This window comes from Sinocyclocheilus rhinocerous, unplaced genomic scaffold (assembly GCF_001515625.1).
Source record: "Sinocyclocheilus rhinocerous isolate Xijiao unplaced genomic scaffold, SAMN03320098_v1.1 scaffold562, whole genome shotgun sequence".
Taxonomy (NCBI): Eukaryota; Metazoa; Chordata; class Actinopteri; order Cypriniformes; family Cyprinidae; genus Sinocyclocheilus; species Sinocyclocheilus rhinocerous.
In genome coordinates this window covers 528,373-545,738 of record NW_015641608.1, presented here as the reverse complement: position 1 = coordinate 545,738, position 17,366 = coordinate 528,373, and the positions used below count along the sequence as shown (strand labels likewise).

Below are 17,366 nucleotides of genomic sequence, written 5' to 3'. Positions count from 1 at the left end.
TTTCGTGAAGAATGGAGCTGCGTTGGAGTGTTTGATAGTATTTTGGGTGCTGTCATCATATCGCTCATACAATTTGCAGAAAGAGAAAGCTGAAAAGGTTTTGAGGTTAATGTGTTACAAATAAATCAAGCATAAAGCTTGAGATATTATTTTAACCTGGTGAAATGTAAATGACACAGTGCACGAAACTATATTAGTTTTTTTTTTTTTAAATCCAACTGGACCATAGAACGGGACTCTCAAAGCCTTGACATCCGGGTATCCGGGAGATAAGTCAGTAAATTCGAGTAAAATCACAGGCTTCGCTTATCCCGTGCGAATGCACCACACGAAATTCAGATGTGGGGGGGTAATTTCAAAATCACACAAGGTCCCCAGATAATACTAATCCCGTGCGAATAGGGCTTTAGTGAGCATAAGAGACTTTTTTCAAAAAATTAAAAATACCCCAAATTTGAAATATTATTACCTCTTTTTCAAACTCTGGTTTTTCTTATAGACAGACTAAATTAACTACAGTGGTCTCTTATATATTTGTGTTTGTGTACAGTACATACCTCACAGTCACAGTATATACACAAACAGCTTTCTTAAGTGTTAGGTTTAGTATATAGTAATTATAGTTAGCTTTATCTAAATGTCTGTGGTTCTGTGTATCATTAACATAACTAAGTAAACATGTGCACGTGTGTTCACAGCAGAGGGGGAGCAGTCAAGGATTGTGTCCTGCTGAGAAAGACCGTACTGGTGGATGACCTGAGCCGCGTCCACTCACAGGTACACGTGATCATGTGCTGTGTGCGCGACGTGAATGTTTTATCTCTTTTTGATCAGTGCAGTATATTTTTAAGAGTATTTTTTCATTATTCTTTCTCAGTCTCTCACACCAGCGTGACTTTACACTGGCAGGTACTTTACTTGAGCATCTGTGAGCTCTATGCCTGCCCAGTGTTAACATGGCACGTTTTCTTGGCATGGTCAAGTTTGCTTGTAGCCAAACATGGAGATAAACCTTATGAGAACTTCTCCGCTCTGATTGGATGTTGCTGACCTTCTTAAGCACATGGCCAGCTCAGAGGAGTTGATCTGCTGAGATTGGCTAGGGCTGCTGAAGAGTGTATTCACTTGTTCTGGGGTCGTTTGACCCCTTGTAATGACGCTATGGTCGTTCTCTCATAGGCTGTTGTCCAGACCAACATCGTGGAGAGAAAACGGATACCAGAGAGGACCGTCATTCATCCCTGTTCAGCACAGGAAACTCAGAGCAGGTACACATTTTAGATACAATTTACCTTCAAGAAATGGATATATTTCTGTGTTCTGTCAATACTATATAAGGATGTAACTGGCTTTCCTAAAAATCAATTTTAGGACTTTTCTATATGCAATTTATATGCTGCTACCTTTTAAAATGCTCATAATGATTACTTTACGAAATAAATAAATACATTTAAATTTTATTCCTTATTTATTTAATAGTTGAAATCTAAAAATTCATCTTTATAAGCATTTTATGTGCACATTTTTTTCAGCTACAGTGCTGCACAGTCAGTCCTTCAGCAGCAACTGCTTAACAACAGTCAGCAGCTGGAATCAGAGTTTCCCATCAGCAATGCCAGTATCTCTGCTGACTCACTGAGGACTCAACTCCAGAACATACTGGTTAGTCTCCTTCACCACTTTCCTGCATTTTGGGTGTGTTTTGTATACAAACAGCTGTGTGCTCATTTAGGCTCTTAAGGACCGGACGGAGGCTCTGTGGCGTGAGTTTGAGCTTCAGTGTTCCCAGAGCTCTCAGCACATGGAAGATGGCTGTAACATGGAGCAGGAGAGAGCTCAGCTCATTCAACAGTGGAGGGAGCAACAGATGTGCATTCAGGCCAGGTGAGACACATGTAGGCAATCCAGAATGGGACAAACTCTGTGCATAAGGAAAATGTTTTAATATAAACATTTGTCGTTCATTTCTGAAAAGTATCTAGGGCTGGGCGATATAGCTAAAAAATATATCAACGATATATGTTTCATATCGTTCAGTATCGATAATTATTGACATTTTTTATAACTTTTTTTAAAACAGAGCAATATACTTTTTTTTTTAATTTAACCACTGTATTTTTAATTTGCCCATTTTATTAAGACAAACAACAAATATATATAGGCATATATATTATTTTTTACTGCATAAACAATTATGAACAAAACAGCATCATGTGTTTATGCATTGCTTAGCCTAATACAAAGAGCCAAATCGCCCATCACACAGATTGCATTTAAAAACAAATGCAAGTGAAATGAAATAAACCTTCACAAATTTGCGTCGCATTTTCTAAACGTTAAAACTGTTTTAACTTTGCATGACTTTCTTTGCATCTCTTGCATGAGACGCGAGTGCAGCAGTCATATTTGTCCGTCTAAAAATGTGCTGAATATGCGTTCTGTGTGTATGGCTTGGTTTCGGTTTTGACCTATTCAAGATCTTCTACGCATTGACCTAATATCGATGGTGTACCGTCGATAAATATCGATACCATTTTATTGCCCAGGCCTAAAAGTATCTATGAAAAAGTTTAGGGTAAATAAATAAAAATGAACTATTTTGTCAAACTCTATTGTAATCAATTCTCAGGCCTCCCATGTGGATCTATTTTTGTGGTCTTGTCATTCGAAAGCAGGTTCAAATCTGTCACTTATAAGGTTCCATGACCATGTTGCAAGGGAGCTTGCTAGGTTTTGGAGCAGAGCTACTGTTAGCCATAAGTGTTTAAGTGGCACAATTATAATGTTATTTTATATATTGCTCAGGGTGAAGTCCCTTGAAACTGTGGTGGAGCTGCTGGAGTCAGCGGACATTCAGATTGGACTGATTTCTGATCAGATCAAACAGATCAGTCAGAAACCTCTAAATATCAGAAACGTTGCCATTGCTGATCCCAAAAATCTACATGAAGAACTAAAGGTACATTATCCTCCAAATTCATCTTCGTGCTTGTAGATCTAAAGGTTTTTCACACCTCACAATCACTAATCGGACAACTGACACCAAATATTTTTTTCTTTTAAAATGTCCAGCTTGTGCATATTTTCCAGAGTTTGTTGTGTATTTTAGAACCTTTCACATTTTATTTTTTTGACGTTTTGTAAAGCATCTGTTCACAGGTGAAAAAGGTCTAAAATGCTGGGCGTTCCTTAGGAAAATATGAAAGTTATTTGATAACTTTTGATAACTTTACCTTTAAGAAATATTTGCTTCCTCATTCAAAGCATACATTCAAATATTTGCATAATGTACCTTACATTAGTATGTTCAAACTGACCTCTTTGTTCTTTGTTCAGCGTCTAGATAAAAGTATCGAGAAAGAGCTGTTTCTGCTTAATAAGAGTGGCGGTTCAGTTAGTGATGCTGCTGATCTGAGTCACATTGAGCTCCAAGATCATCTTTCCCTTCAGCAAACTCTCCACGACCTCACAAAATGCTTGGACCAGCAAAGACAATGTCTGAGAAAGAGTGAATTGGCCCTGATGAACCTCTTATCACATCTCCAGCAGGTGAATGCCGACCTCAAAGCAGCTCACAGCACATCAAATCGCAGTTTAGTCTCCATCCGGCAAAGCCTTCAGCAGGCCAGGGAAGAATCGGTTCAGCTAGACCGAATGCTGGATGATGCTGGCATGAGAATAACTCTGGATGACAAACCAGGCAGCTGTCATGAGATGGTGTCCGCTCTGGCACTACGTGCCGAAGAGGTCGAGACCAGACTGGCTGTAGGGCTGAAGCAAACTGACAGAGGAGGGAAAGGAAGAGCAGAGGGAGAACAGAGAGACCGAGTGTTCGGTAGGAAGAGGATGGGCCTGCAGGTCGCCCTGAGGGAGGTGCTGACGGCACTCGAAAAACATGGCCTGAAGGAGCCCACAGTTCCTGCACTACAGCACAGGTCAGCAGACTTTAAAACAGGACTGCTTATGGTTTTTTTTTCTTTGTTTTGTATACAATATTTTGAATGCTAACTTAACCAAAACCAAAACTGTTAAAGTAATATTTATTAAAATAACAGTTGCAATATGCAATAAAAAAATCAACTTAATAAAACAGGATTTTTCCTCTTGTTATGCATACAATAAATGAAATGTGCTTTAGAAATCATTTAATTTTATATTGTATTTTGCAGTTTTTTAAATGAACATTATTAGTACCTTTTTGTTTAATTTAATCATAATTTAATTTAGTTTGCAAGTTATATTAATTAAAGTAACAATTGTAATATACAAAAAATTTAAATACAATAAAAAATTAGGGCTGCTTTTTCTGTTTTGCATACAATATTTCTAAAGCAAGTTTAATTTAACTCGATTTAATTTTATTTAATTTACACAAAAATTAAGTTATGTCAATTAAAAAAAGTTATGTCAAAAAAGATAGTTATGTCAATTAAAATAACTAATTAAAATAATATATATATAATAGAATAGAATAAACTTTCACCACAATATATATAGACATGTATATAAATAAGATACATTTATAAATGTTGTGATTGATGCATGAGTGCTTTCTCAAAGTAACACCTATATTTGATCCATTTCAGATAGTTTAAAAAATGTGGAATGACTTCTGAGAATGTTATACCTCTAAATTGATTACAGTAAAGGAGACGATATGCCTCTGTCTTAATCTCACCAGTGTCTCTCTCTTTCTCAGGTTACGCTTCTTGACAGACATGGAGAGCAAACTGTTTGCACTACGCTCAGAGATTCAGGATCTGAGAAATACTTGTGCACAGACAAGCACCTCAGAGACAGCCATCAGCGAGCTGCAGACGCAATGGGAAAACGCACAGAGCGCAGTCACAGAGAGGTGATGAGAAATGCACATGATTATAGTAAAGCACTTTGTGAAATGCCATTTCACATGTTTCATGCTTCTGTTTCAGTCGTGAACAGTGTGTCTCTCTGAGCGAACTACTGAAGAAGTTCCAGAGCTGCCGAAATCGCTTGGGCAGCACTTTGCAGAAAGCAGAGCAGACTATTGGTGATCAGGCCTCCTATATGGGCAAAGACAACCTGCAGCTCCTGATCAGTAAGGTACAGAAATACTGAAAAATCCTGAGTGCAGTGCTTCCATTCTTGGTGGACTGCAGATGGCAGTATTAACTGCATCATTTTAGATGATTTTTAGTATTAACTGCAGACTAATATTTTGTAAAATGTATACAGTTTATTCCTTGGATAAAACTGGGGTCAGAATGAGTATAAATAACTGCATGACTATGTGATGATTTTGTGTATGTGTGCAGGTGACCAGTATAAAGTCAGATCTCGGTGGTCTTGGGGACAGGGTGGAGGAGTTCAGAGCTGTGTGTCGACAGCTGCAGTCTCTGATGAGAAGGATCCCAGACTGTGCAGACGCTCCATTTGAGAGTGAGGCTGACACCCTCATGGACCGCTGGCTTGATGTATGTTCCCTCAGTAATGCCGTAATGTGATAGAAATACTCTCACTCTATTTTTCTAAAAATGTTCAGTGTTTGCATTAACCTGCGATTTCAGGTCACCGAGAAGGCAGACTGTCATCTGGACAACCTTCAAGCTGGCTTTTCACTTTGGGAAAAACTCCTACTGTTGGCTGGAGAGGTTGAGGGCTGGAGCGCCCAAAAGCTGATGACACTTGCTTCACACCCCTTTCAGACAGAGCAGGATGTGTCTGCCATGCAGGTGAAACCTTTGTCAGCTGACAAACCTTTTTTTGGTATAACTTTTAAATACACTTTTTTTTTTTTTTTTGAATTGGAGACCAATATTAAATATTTTGGATGTTAAATGAGAAAAATAAATCATTGTAACTTGTCATCAACTGAACATTTATGGAAAGAAACATGATATTGTTAGTGATATTTACACTACCATTCAAATGTTTGGGCTAAATAAGATTTTTCTTTTAAATAAAGGATGCGTTAAATTGATCAAAAGAAAATAAGGAGCAAAATATTTCTGTTTCCAATAAATGCTGTTCTTTTGAACTTTGTCTTAATCAAGGAATCCAGAAAAAAAATATGTATTATGGTTTCCACAAAAAACTGCTGTTTTTATCATTGATAATAAGAAATGTTTCTTGAACAAATCAGCATATTAGAACGATTGAGAATATTTCTTTCTGAAGGATCATTTGACTCTGAAGACTAGAGTAATGGCTGTATTTTTGATCAAATAAATGTCTCAACTATAATTGTTTTGCACAGGATGAGCTCAGGATTCAAGAGGAGAACATTGAACTTTTCCATCGCAGATCTTCAGAGATCCAGGAGCTGCTGCAGAGTCGCGAGTTCCCACTGGAGCTACAGGTGATTTCAGACACACCAGCAACTTTTCACAATGCAATTTTTTTTTAATTAATGCTAGACAATGTGTAATGAGATTTGTATGCAAAAATGATGTGATATACTGTGGTAAACCTATATATAGGTATAGGTAAACCTCATGTATTAGTATTAGCCAGGCTAGCACATTGACCACTCTTTAAATTTCAGCAAATTCACTGTAGTTTATTTTTAAAGGTGATTGTGAGCCAGCTGAGGAAGAAGATGGCAGAGGTGAAGGAGCTCTTTTCTGAGACCAGTGATGTTTTTAGACAGCTGGAAGCTGCCAAGGGGAAGGTGGCATCTGATATCGCAGATCACCTGTCCTCCATTCAGACTATCACAAATGCACTGACTACGTCTGAGAGCCCACTGGTCCTCAAAACAATCCAGGTGAATGTTTATGCTTTAAGACTAAGCTGAGAACACATTCAAATGCAATGCAGCAGTGTAGTGAAGTTCAGTTTTGGCCCGTTTTGATCTACATGTGCACAATGCCTCTGTCACATACTGTACTTGATTTTAAATCTATTTAAACCTTCAATCAGTTCACCTAAAATGTTTTTTGATGAGCTAATCCTTTAATGTAACCGTTTTGGCTGGCAGGGCTTATCGGCGCAGTTGCAAGCGGAGGCAGAGCAGGCAGATGCATTACTGCAGCAGATAAGTCTTCTGGCAAGCATTGCAGGTCTAGAAAACCTGCAGACGCTGGCTGAAGATGGAGCTCACCTTCGAGAAAGCATCTGCATGGCCAGAGAGCTGGCCATAGAGAAGAGAGAGCAAGCAATGAACCCCAACAGACCTGAAAATCAAATGGTCCAAGACCCTAAGCACATCAAGCCCCTGATTGAAAAAACAGAAGATACTGTGCCAGAGATACCGTCTGAATCTAATGGTAAAACAGAGGAACAGTCAAAAGGAGGCAAGACACAAGATGAGTTGAAGGACTTCAAAGAGCAGGCCTGCAGCTGGGCCGGTGAACTGCATCTGAAGGGAGATTTGCAGGTTTCTGAGGATGTGAACAGATGGGAGAAACTCACAGCAGTGCAGGTACTTTTCTTGCCATGTGTCTGTTTGTTCTCAAAGGGTGTGTGTCTTTAAAATGCTTGAACTGAAATAAGAACATTTTTAGCTTTGAGAACTAGAATCAGTTTGTTTCTTGGTAACTACTTCAGATCTAAGAGTTATGCACTGTCTATTAACAGCAATTTAAATTCTATTTCAGCTCGTCATATAGTAAAAGAGGCATCTGACGCACTAAAGGAAATTTATTTTTGAACAGATCATTTCTACTTGCACTGCCTATTATAAAATAATATAATATAATATTTTTTTTTATTACAGGAAATAATATGTGACCCTGGACCACAAAACCAGTCATAAGGGTTACAAAATATCTTCATGGAACATGATCTTTACTTAATATTCTAATGATTTTTGGTTTTGGCATAAAAGAAAAATCAATAATTTTGACCCATACAAAGTATATTTGGCTATTGCTACAAATATACCCCAGCGACTTAAGACTGGTTTTGTGGTCCAGGGTCACAATATTAGGCGTTTAATTTGCAGTAATAGCTGAACATTTTGTGGCTGTAATGTATCTCCATAAAAGGTTCTCAGACATCTTTATCTGCTGCAGTCATGTTTATATGTAATTGTGTTCATGTTTTTGTTCAGGATGTGTGTGTTGATCTTGGTGAGAGTATGACTGAGGAGCTGAAGTGTGCAATGTTAATACAACAGAGCCACGAGAGTCTGGACTCTCTACAGGGTCGGGTTGAGGGCCACTCTAATGACTCAAATGCATTAAAGGTAAAAGATGCAGCCAAAAACCATTCACTCACAATCATACACGCTCAAATGTAAAATACTGTACCATTAAACTTACACTTTTGCTTTGTTTTAGAAATGTATTCGTTACCAACTCCTCAGCAAGGTTATAGTTTCATCCTTTTCAAATTAGTAATTGTCAAAGTATTGAATATTTCTAAATTTGATTTAAATTCGGTGAAGTTTTAGTTCACTTGAGATAAGCTAAATCTTTTACATTCAAAGCCATCTTTAAACTGCAGTGGAGATGATAGCCTTGATTAGCCTTTTCCAGACGCCTAATGTAATGAGACTAACTGCCTTGGTGGATTCTCGGTAGGCTGTAGAACAAGTGGAAGGAAACCTTCTAGAGGTTGAGAAATTGTCTGAGGTCCTGCAGACAAGCTGTACTCCAGACGGTCAGACTGCTCTCTCTCAAGAAACTCAAACATTGTTTGGAAAGACGCCAGCCCTGAGGAAGATCTTGGAAGATGAGAGGACTCAGGAAGGGAACTCTGATCCAGATCAATGTTCCATTCAGTGCATCGAGCCTCAGCAGCCTGGAGTGTCCACAGAGGAGCTCCAGTCAGTTCAGGTTAGTGTGGTGTGTCTTACACAGGAAGTGTTTGAAAAAAAAAAATGTTTTGAGTGGTTTTGGTACATTTATAGAGTACAATTAAGCAATATCAGTTGGCTTATATTGTTCCAAACCTGTATGACTTTCTTTCTTCTGTAGAACACAAAAGAGGATTTTTTTTTTTGTCCATGCAATGTTTGTAAGTGGGGTCCAAAACAACACTAGACTGTTATTTTTCCCACTGACTTTTATTGAATATACCAATTTTTTTTCAAAACATCTTGTTTTCTGCAGTAAATAGTAAGTCAATACAGGTTTAGAATGAGTTGAGGGTGAGTAAACAATGACAGAATTTGTATTTGGAGAGGAATCTCTTGTCTGCAATTATTCTTTGACAGACGTACACTTTTTTTTTTTCTGGGTATGGTTTTGGTGTCGACAGGAGAAATGTCATTGAGTGTACCATGGTGGCATGCGCACAAATCACTCTATCCTAGCTAAAACCTGTTAAATGGCGTACCCACTCAGTTCTTCGTCTAGGGCCATTAATGAAGGACGCACTTCATTGCTTTTAAGTACTTGTTTTTTACCTGTTCTCTGAGAAAAATGCTGGATGTTGGATGATTTGCTTTGTGGCACATCACTTTAAGCAGGTGCATTTCTGATGTCAAAGCTTATATTTAGACTGCATTATCCGCATTATTCTGCTCTGCCTGATGGGTTCTCTTATTCTTTTATTTAGAAAGTTGGAAAGTGTGGTACAGTGGGTTGTGCACATGCTGACAGCATAAAATGTCTTTGTGAATCACTTGGGTGAAGGATTAATAATAATAATAATAATAATGCAATTTATTTATATCTTAGCTTTTTTCTGAAACTCAAAGCGCTACACAGCGTAAAATAATAACAATAAAGTACGACTAAATAACAAAGTACACTCAGACGGCTTTGAAAAACCTTTAATTTATATGAAGGCTTCTGAAGAACTAAGTTACAAATATAAGCAGGGGCTGTCCCATGAATAGCTTTAAATGTTAGAATCAAAATTTTAAATTCAATACATGCATGTATGGGAAGTTATAAGTGCAAGTTACAAAGTATCTGGGAAATTTGCTGACAAGCAGTTGTGTAAGTCAGTACCTGAGCATCTGAATTCTGAATATATTGCAATTTATCAGGGAGACCAAAATAAGGTAATAATCAAGCCTTGACATCATAAAGGCATGGATAAGCCTTTCTGCATCAGGCAATGATAGAGAAGATTGAGGTCTGGCTATTTCTTAGGTGGAAAAATGCAGTTTTTGGAACTATTGAATTTATGCAAAGCCGTTGATATACCAACAAATAAATTTCAGTTTTTGACTCTGTTTAAGCAACCTGGTCCAGTGTAGAACTCGATTTAGAACTTGATTTAGACTATTTAAGGACGGTTTCAGATAAATGTTGAGGTATGCAGTATAAACAAATCATATAACAAATTTCCAGGAGCTGAATAAACACGCATATATTGCTGAATGATGTTTATAAATTTTGTGTCATAATAGTTACGTTTTTGTTTTGCAGGTTGCCGCTGACAGCGAAGTGGATGACATGGATCGTATGAATGTGAAATTCTTGCCCACAAAGGAAGTTAGTGAAACAGAAGATCTATCACATTGCTCAGGACAACAAGCAACCGAAGATTTTGGGAACCTTCCATCAGGCCACGACTCAAATAAGCAGCTGTTCATGTCTGGATCTAAAGAGATGGATGGAACTGGATCTGTATTAAGAGAAGGTGACAGCAAATCCACTCATGGCTCATCCTGTGAATCATTAAAGCCTGTCTTTACTATAGTGCTGGACTCTGATCTTACCAAACCCGACCAGAACCCACTAACACAAGCTGTCCCAGCTTCTTCAACTAAATGGGATACTGTTTCAGTTTTTTATGATAGGACCGCAGAGACATCAGCGGATGGCTTGAAACTCTTGGAAGTCAAACCAAATGTTGATTTAGCTGTGGATGAAGAACATGTTGCAATAAGCTCTTCTGATGAACCTCTACATTTATGTGCTGATCTTTCAAAATCAGAGGTGCAGTTTAAAGAAAGCAGGCACACCGATAATATTGAACCCACTCATTCTGATCTAGACCTTGATTTCAGGCCTAAACCAGAGAAGGACTCATCTACTCAAGCATTTGACCCAATGCTTTCATACCCAGAGAAGCATCAAGGAAGCTCTGGAACTGCTAAGAAAGTATTTACCATCATCCTGGATGTTGATACTCCTGCATTATCATCAGACAGGTATCAATCACTGCAAGAGACACTGTGTACAGGTTCTGAAGACTCAACCACAGATGAATTCTCCAATTCAGATGTAAAAAATCAACATAGGATCTCCTCTGGTACTGAGAAACCTGAAGGCCAAATGGCTGAGCTAGATTTATCAGAAGAGTCCAATGTGAAATCAAGTAGCTCTGAAATGCAGCCAGGACAGAAGGCAGCTACGCTTATCCAACCCCAAACCCCTGAGGTCATGGAGATTGACGTTCAAAAAGATGAAAAAGAGAAGCAACATGAAGTCACTGATGCAGAAACATCAAGTCAAATGGATGTCCACACTGGAGAAGGCAATGAGTCAGGGTCTGTAGTTCACCAACAGGATGTCCCAGTGTTGGAGAGTCATGATGAGGATGACAAAAACACCATTGAAGAGGCTTCAAATGAAGCAAAACCCCTTCAAAAGCCTCCAAAAGTTGCTAAAAGTAGGAACAAGAACAGAAAACCAGCTGGTGTAGAAAAAGCAAACAATGTCAGTAATAAAAAGCTGAACGCATGTAAATCTCAACACAAGAACACAACTGATTCGGAAAGCCTTCAAACTTCTGAGGTCAGGTTGCCCGACACCACCGATACTTCACTGACTGTGTCTTCGGACTTTAGTCAGCCAAACACTGCAGCAACATGAAGTCACTGATGCAGAAACATCAAGTCAAATGGATGTCCACACTGGAGAAGGCAATGAGTCAGGGTCTGTAGTTCACCAACAGGATGTCCCAGTGTTGGAGAGTCATGATGAGGATGACAAAAACACCATTGAAGAGGCTTCAAATGAAGCAAAACCCCTTCAAAAGCCTCCAAAAGTTGCTAAAAGTAGGAACAAGAACAGAAAACCAGCTGGTGTAGAAAAAGCAAACAATGTCAGTAATAAAAAGCTGAACGCATGTAAATCTCAACACAAGAACACAACTGACTCGGAAAGCCTTCAAACTTCTGAGGTCAGGTTGCCCGACACCACCGATACTTCACTGACTGTGTCTTCAGACTTTAGTCAGCCAAACACTGCAAAGCCATTGAGCACACAAGACAAACTAACAGTGGACACTGTGCAGAAAGAGACCTTGAATCAAACGGAGACAGAGGATGGACATTTTGAAAATGTTAGCATCTCACTTGCCGGAGGTGCCCATATTAGTACCACAGATAGTATGGTTTTAGCAGCAGTGGAGTCTGTGCAGTCAACACTTACAGAGGACTCAGAATTAACGGCAACAGATTCTTCATCTGTTGTGACAGCTGACTGTATAACACAAATTCCTACCACAGTCCTATCAGAGTCACAACTCAGCCATGCTGAAGCTCGGAGGACAGAGGATTCAGATGGCAGTTTCCCTTTGCAGGTAAGATTAAAATGGTTGTTTTCTTATAGTAATACAAAAAGAAATACAGGCAATCTATTGCACAAGTCTCATTTGACATCACTCTCAAACACCATGGTGGTCATGTTCCATACCTGAATTAACCCTTGTGTGGTGTTCATATTTTTGTTACTCAGCCAGTGTTCGTGGGTCTGGTGGACCCGCTGCAGTTTTGGGTTTTTAATTCAACAAAATTAAAAATTATAGATAAAAATACTCAACAGATGTTTACTTCATACATGCTGTTTATATTGCTTGTAATTGGGATGGTCAAAATGTGCCCTTTACCTTTGTTAGAGCACATTTATTAATTAAAGTGCTACAACCTTGTGCCTTGTGGCTTTTGTTAAAGTATATCAATGAATGAAAATCTTTGAAATGGTCATTGAAATGGACAATTAAAGTAATTTTCTTCTTTTGGAAAAAATGATCTGAAAGAACTTTCATCATATGAATGTGTCCTAATTATTCCAAGCTGTGCGAAAGACTGGCATTGACCATTTTTATGTGCACTCAAAGCAGTTAGTTCAATAATTGTGAATGTTGTTTCCTTGCACTTTTTGCCAGTGCAGTTTAACAGTCATTTTACACCAAAATATTATTTAATGAATGCATGATTTGATTATTTTCCATAGGCATCATTGGCGCATCATTCTATGTGTTGGCATTCTAATAGATATCACCCTCTAGCATTTATCATGGTTATAGTGTGGCACTTATCCATGTGCTTTGATAACAGGTTATTCAGTATTGTTTCTGTGAGCAGCAAGTGCTTCGTTATGCCAACTACATTTTGTTAGCATTACTTCCTGCAGTACCGCCTCCTGAGTTTGTTTTAGGCCTGAAGGCACACCACGCCTTTTAGAGGGAAGACTCAATTCCCAACTGGGCAGCATTCCTTGTTCTTCCGAAACCGTGCCTTAACGAGTCAACAGCAGAGCTGTTTCTCTTTTAAAACGAGCTCTGAAAGCAGGTGCAAGCAATATTGTGGTGAAATTTTTAATTGGAATATAAACTATGACACTTTTGCTTTATTGTAGTATGAAGAAATGCACAGAGTCAATTCACATCCATCTGCCGGGAACAAAACGCCCCAAAACAGAGGATCAGTACCAGACGGTGAGGATAAAACGAGGCATGTGGAGCAGCCTACTGGGACACATGTGTGGGCCGTTTTACTGAACACCATCACTAATGTTCAGCCACTACTGATGACCAGTCACGGTTCTGAGGTATGTACCTGTATGTAAACACATTATGATTTTATTCTGAATTGTTCAAGGAACATCTAGAAGAACTCAAGCAGCTTCGGTGAACTTAACATTTGGGCTTTTGACAGAAAAAAAGGCTTCAGCTCAAACCAAAATGAACTTTTTCTCTCAAATATAACTTATCTGTTAATCAACTCATTTTTAGTTAGTTTTTGACTTGAAGACCATATATTCCCTCAAGTTTTCTAGGAGGAAATTGCACAGGAAGGAGGAATTTCCTGTGATATGTGCTGCTTTTAACTCTACAATTTTATTCCTATCTGTTTAACATTTCTTTCACTTTAGTTTTTCATTTTTTTAAACAATTATTACAAATTATTTTTATACAAATTTTAATACTTTTATTTTTTTGCAGGAATCTAGACCAAGGAAAGATTCCTTGTTTCAGAATTCATTGCTCTTAGAGTCTGAGAGCAGTCTGGCATGGACTGTCCTGTGGGTGTTCAGATGTCGGTACCGACCGGCCCAACTCAGCATTGCACATATGACTCATCAGCTGGAAGAAGCTGAGGTACAGTACATTACCTCATTGCACTTTCTCCAAAACCTCCAGCTGTGAACAGCTGCTGACAGTAAAAGATGTGAGTACTAGTCATGAAGATCTAATCTACTGTTTTCGATAAGAGCCGGAACAACCCCTCACTAGCTTCAGGAGATGTCTGATTGCAAAACATTTGACTTCAGTTCAATTCAATTCAAGTTTATTTGTATAGCGTTTTTCACGATACAAATCGTTGCAAAGCAGCTTTACAGAAAATATAAGTTTCTACATTATATTTAGTAGTAGCTTATCAGTGGAGACTATGTCAAGTTGATGTCCATATGCCAGAAATGTACAGTAAAATTCATGCAGTTAATGACATGTAATCAAACATACGGTGAACACTATTAACTGCAATGATTATATGTTGCGATTAAACTTCTAGCAAAATTTGGTCGTTTTGTATGTTGTTTGAGGGTTGGCATCATCTGAGGTCCTCTGAGGGGTTGGCATCATCTCTTCTCAGGTGTTCGTCATCTCAGATCTTCGTAAGGGTTGGATCCAGACTGAAGCTTCTGTAATTTCTAGTTACCCCAGGATGCCAACCCCGTGTCAGAAACAGAAAAGCAAATAGAGACACAATTAGCGTAGCTGCTGTTCCAACCAAGCAAAAATTACTTAAAATGAAGCAGAACTTATTCAGATTTCCAGGTCAAATGTAATCAAATTTGTAACTGATGTCAACTCCTTTGTTTAAAAGGTGAGATGTTCTTGCTTCCATTGGCGCTCAAGATGATCCTTAGATAAGTCATGCTGGTAAAACATTATTAGGTTTTACATAAATGTCTGGAGTTTATGCAGCTTGACTACTCCTTTAGCAGAAGGGACAAACCAAATACTAAAACCTTCTGAAATTTATATACAGTACATTCATGTATCATGCACCCGAGTGAAACTTTCTAACTATAACCATTTAAAATTACAGTAAATGGTATGACATGTTTATCTGTGTGTCATAGATCTGCAGGCAGTATGTCTTGGAGCAGGTGGCTAGACTGCCTCAAAGTGAATCTAGTGCAGGACGCTCTACAAAGCCTGAGCAGATCATAGAGGGCAGATGGAACACAGTACTGATGGATACCTCAACTATGGTGGAGTACAAAAAGACACAGCTCCAGCAGGTCACGCAGTACCACCAGCAAAAACGGGCTCTCGCGGATACTCTACACAACCTGGAGGCTGAGCTCAGCACACTGACACAGTGAGCATCCTTGACATTTTTTGTGTGTGTGTGTTCAGGTATACCCTACAAAGATGGCAATATCCAAAATTCTTGTCCTTGTGGGGACATTTTTTGGTCTCCATGAGGAAAACAGCTTATCAATCATACAGAATTAAGTTTTTTGAAAATCTGCTGAAAGTTTTGTGTAAGGGTAGGTTTAGGGGTAGGGTAAGGGGATAGAAAATACAGTTTGTACAGTATAAAATCATTACATATGGAATGTCCCCATTAAACACGGAAACCCTGTGTGTGTGTGTGTGTGAGTGTGTTTGTGAGTGTGTAAATTCGTCTTTAACATAGATGAGATTATCCTAAAATGTATTTACCTTTACCTTTAAATGTATTTACCTTTATCTGTGCCTTAGTGTTCAAACTGTACTTGAAAATAAATTAATTTGTAATAGAATTAATATTCTGAAACAGTAACATGGAAGAAAGCAAAGTTAAAAACTTACTTTAAAATAGACTGAGAGATAGATAGATAGACAGACAGACAAATCTTCTTTTAAATGTATTGTTCTTGTAAAATAGTTCATGAGGTAAACTGCTGGAAATAGTCCTAATAAAGAATGAGTGGGTGTGTCCATTACTTGTACTGTACCTGTATTGGTAGTGTAGATATTAGGGATGTTCATTTTAACCGGTTAACCGACTGTAAGAATTTTGACCGATTAATACAATCAGTTAAATGGTTTAAAAAGTCATTTAATTAATTATTTTTTCAGTAATTTATAAAAATATTTAAAACTGTTTGCTGCATAGTTAAAATACGCTACGCGTATAAAAAAAAATAGTTTTTTTAGGGGGGGAAAAAACCAAGTCGCGTATAAGTGACATTTTATTATTTCATTCAGAAATAGACCTAATGCAGACGCTAAATGTTTACAAACATTATAATAAACACTGTAAACATAGCTAGTGTTAGTTCCCCTCACTCCACAACAAATCCTTTCAATTAACAGTATTTAGAAAAGAATTAAAGAATTAAAAATATAAGAAGCTATAGCAATATAAATGACAAGCCAAAACGAAATCATTTAGGTTAAAACGAAACTGAAACCAACGTTGGGTCTCTCATTCCACACAAAATCAAATGTTTCCGTATTCGCGATGTATTTGAATGGCAAATTATTATTTATTATGTAGCCTACTTCACTCGCGTTCCAATATCCACATAAAACAAAATGTTTTACATCACGGCGGTACAGTGATAACACTTAACCTTAACGGCTTAACAGAGTTTACTACATTTTTTACTAGCCTACATTTTTTTTTTTACTACATAGTTTTTTCCCATATGTTTGACTGACTGTATTTTATTATGATAATCAACAGGCTGCATTGTCAAGGTTGCCATGCGGCGCCGGCGCAATCACTTGAATTTTTTCCTTCTAAAGCCCAGCTCACACTGTGCGATTTTGGCCACGATTTGGTCGTCTGAGACAAATTTTGAAAATCCTAAAAGATTCCTATAATCCTAGGCTAAAATCTGTAGTCTTTGATCGTTAGTTTGACATGTTCACCGACAGCCGATTAATGACCGTTGCGATCAAATTTTACCTCCAACGAACTTCTGGCAGTGTCAAGATTTGGCGCAGGTTGCGCTGCTGTTTTCATGTGGGTGTGTAGTGCTGCTTGCACTATTCTGCATAAATATGCCGGTATCGCCGCCATTCATATACTTTTAATGATAGCCAACATTACAGCCAAATGTTGCAATGCAGCTAGCAGTCACTGAACGTGTATGGGTTGATAAGGTAAAACTCCGGACAGGTTTTCTTGCAAAAAATCGCAAAAAAATCGCACAGTGTGAGCCCGGCTTAACAGTGAAAGAAACTACTCATTTTAGTCCTAAAGATAATCGGAATTGTAAAAGGTTTGCCTTTATTTGTGTACATTCACAATA

General features: G+C 38.1%; 1 protein-coding gene across 1 annotated transcript in view; it reads left to right on the top strand.

Moving 5' to 3' along the window:
• LOC107755208 (nesprin-2-like) overlaps nucleotides 1-17,366 on the top strand; it is a 105,088-nt gene that overhangs the window by 22,756 nt on the left and 64,966 nt on the right. The window contains 20 exon segments of the mRNA XM_016571927.1: nucleotides 699-777; nucleotides 1,180-1,268; nucleotides 1,533-1,662; nucleotides 1,733-1,884; nucleotides 2,806-2,959; nucleotides 3,337-3,935; nucleotides 4,700-4,855; nucleotides 4,932-5,082; nucleotides 5,295-5,453; nucleotides 5,547-5,711; nucleotides 6,236-6,337; nucleotides 6,551-6,745; nucleotides 6,959-7,402; nucleotides 8,033-8,167; nucleotides 8,505-8,759; nucleotides 10,305-11,654; nucleotides 11,689-12,408; nucleotides 13,467-13,658; nucleotides 14,053-14,208; nucleotides 15,198-15,439. Coding sequence (XP_016427413.1) covers nucleotides 699-777; nucleotides 1,180-1,268; nucleotides 1,533-1,662; nucleotides 1,733-1,884; nucleotides 2,806-2,959; nucleotides 3,337-3,935; nucleotides 4,700-4,855; nucleotides 4,932-5,082; nucleotides 5,295-5,453; nucleotides 5,547-5,711; nucleotides 6,236-6,337; nucleotides 6,551-6,745; nucleotides 6,959-7,402; nucleotides 8,033-8,167; nucleotides 8,505-8,759; nucleotides 10,305-11,654; nucleotides 11,689-12,408; nucleotides 13,467-13,658; nucleotides 14,053-14,208; nucleotides 15,198-15,439 — 5,625 coding nt within the window.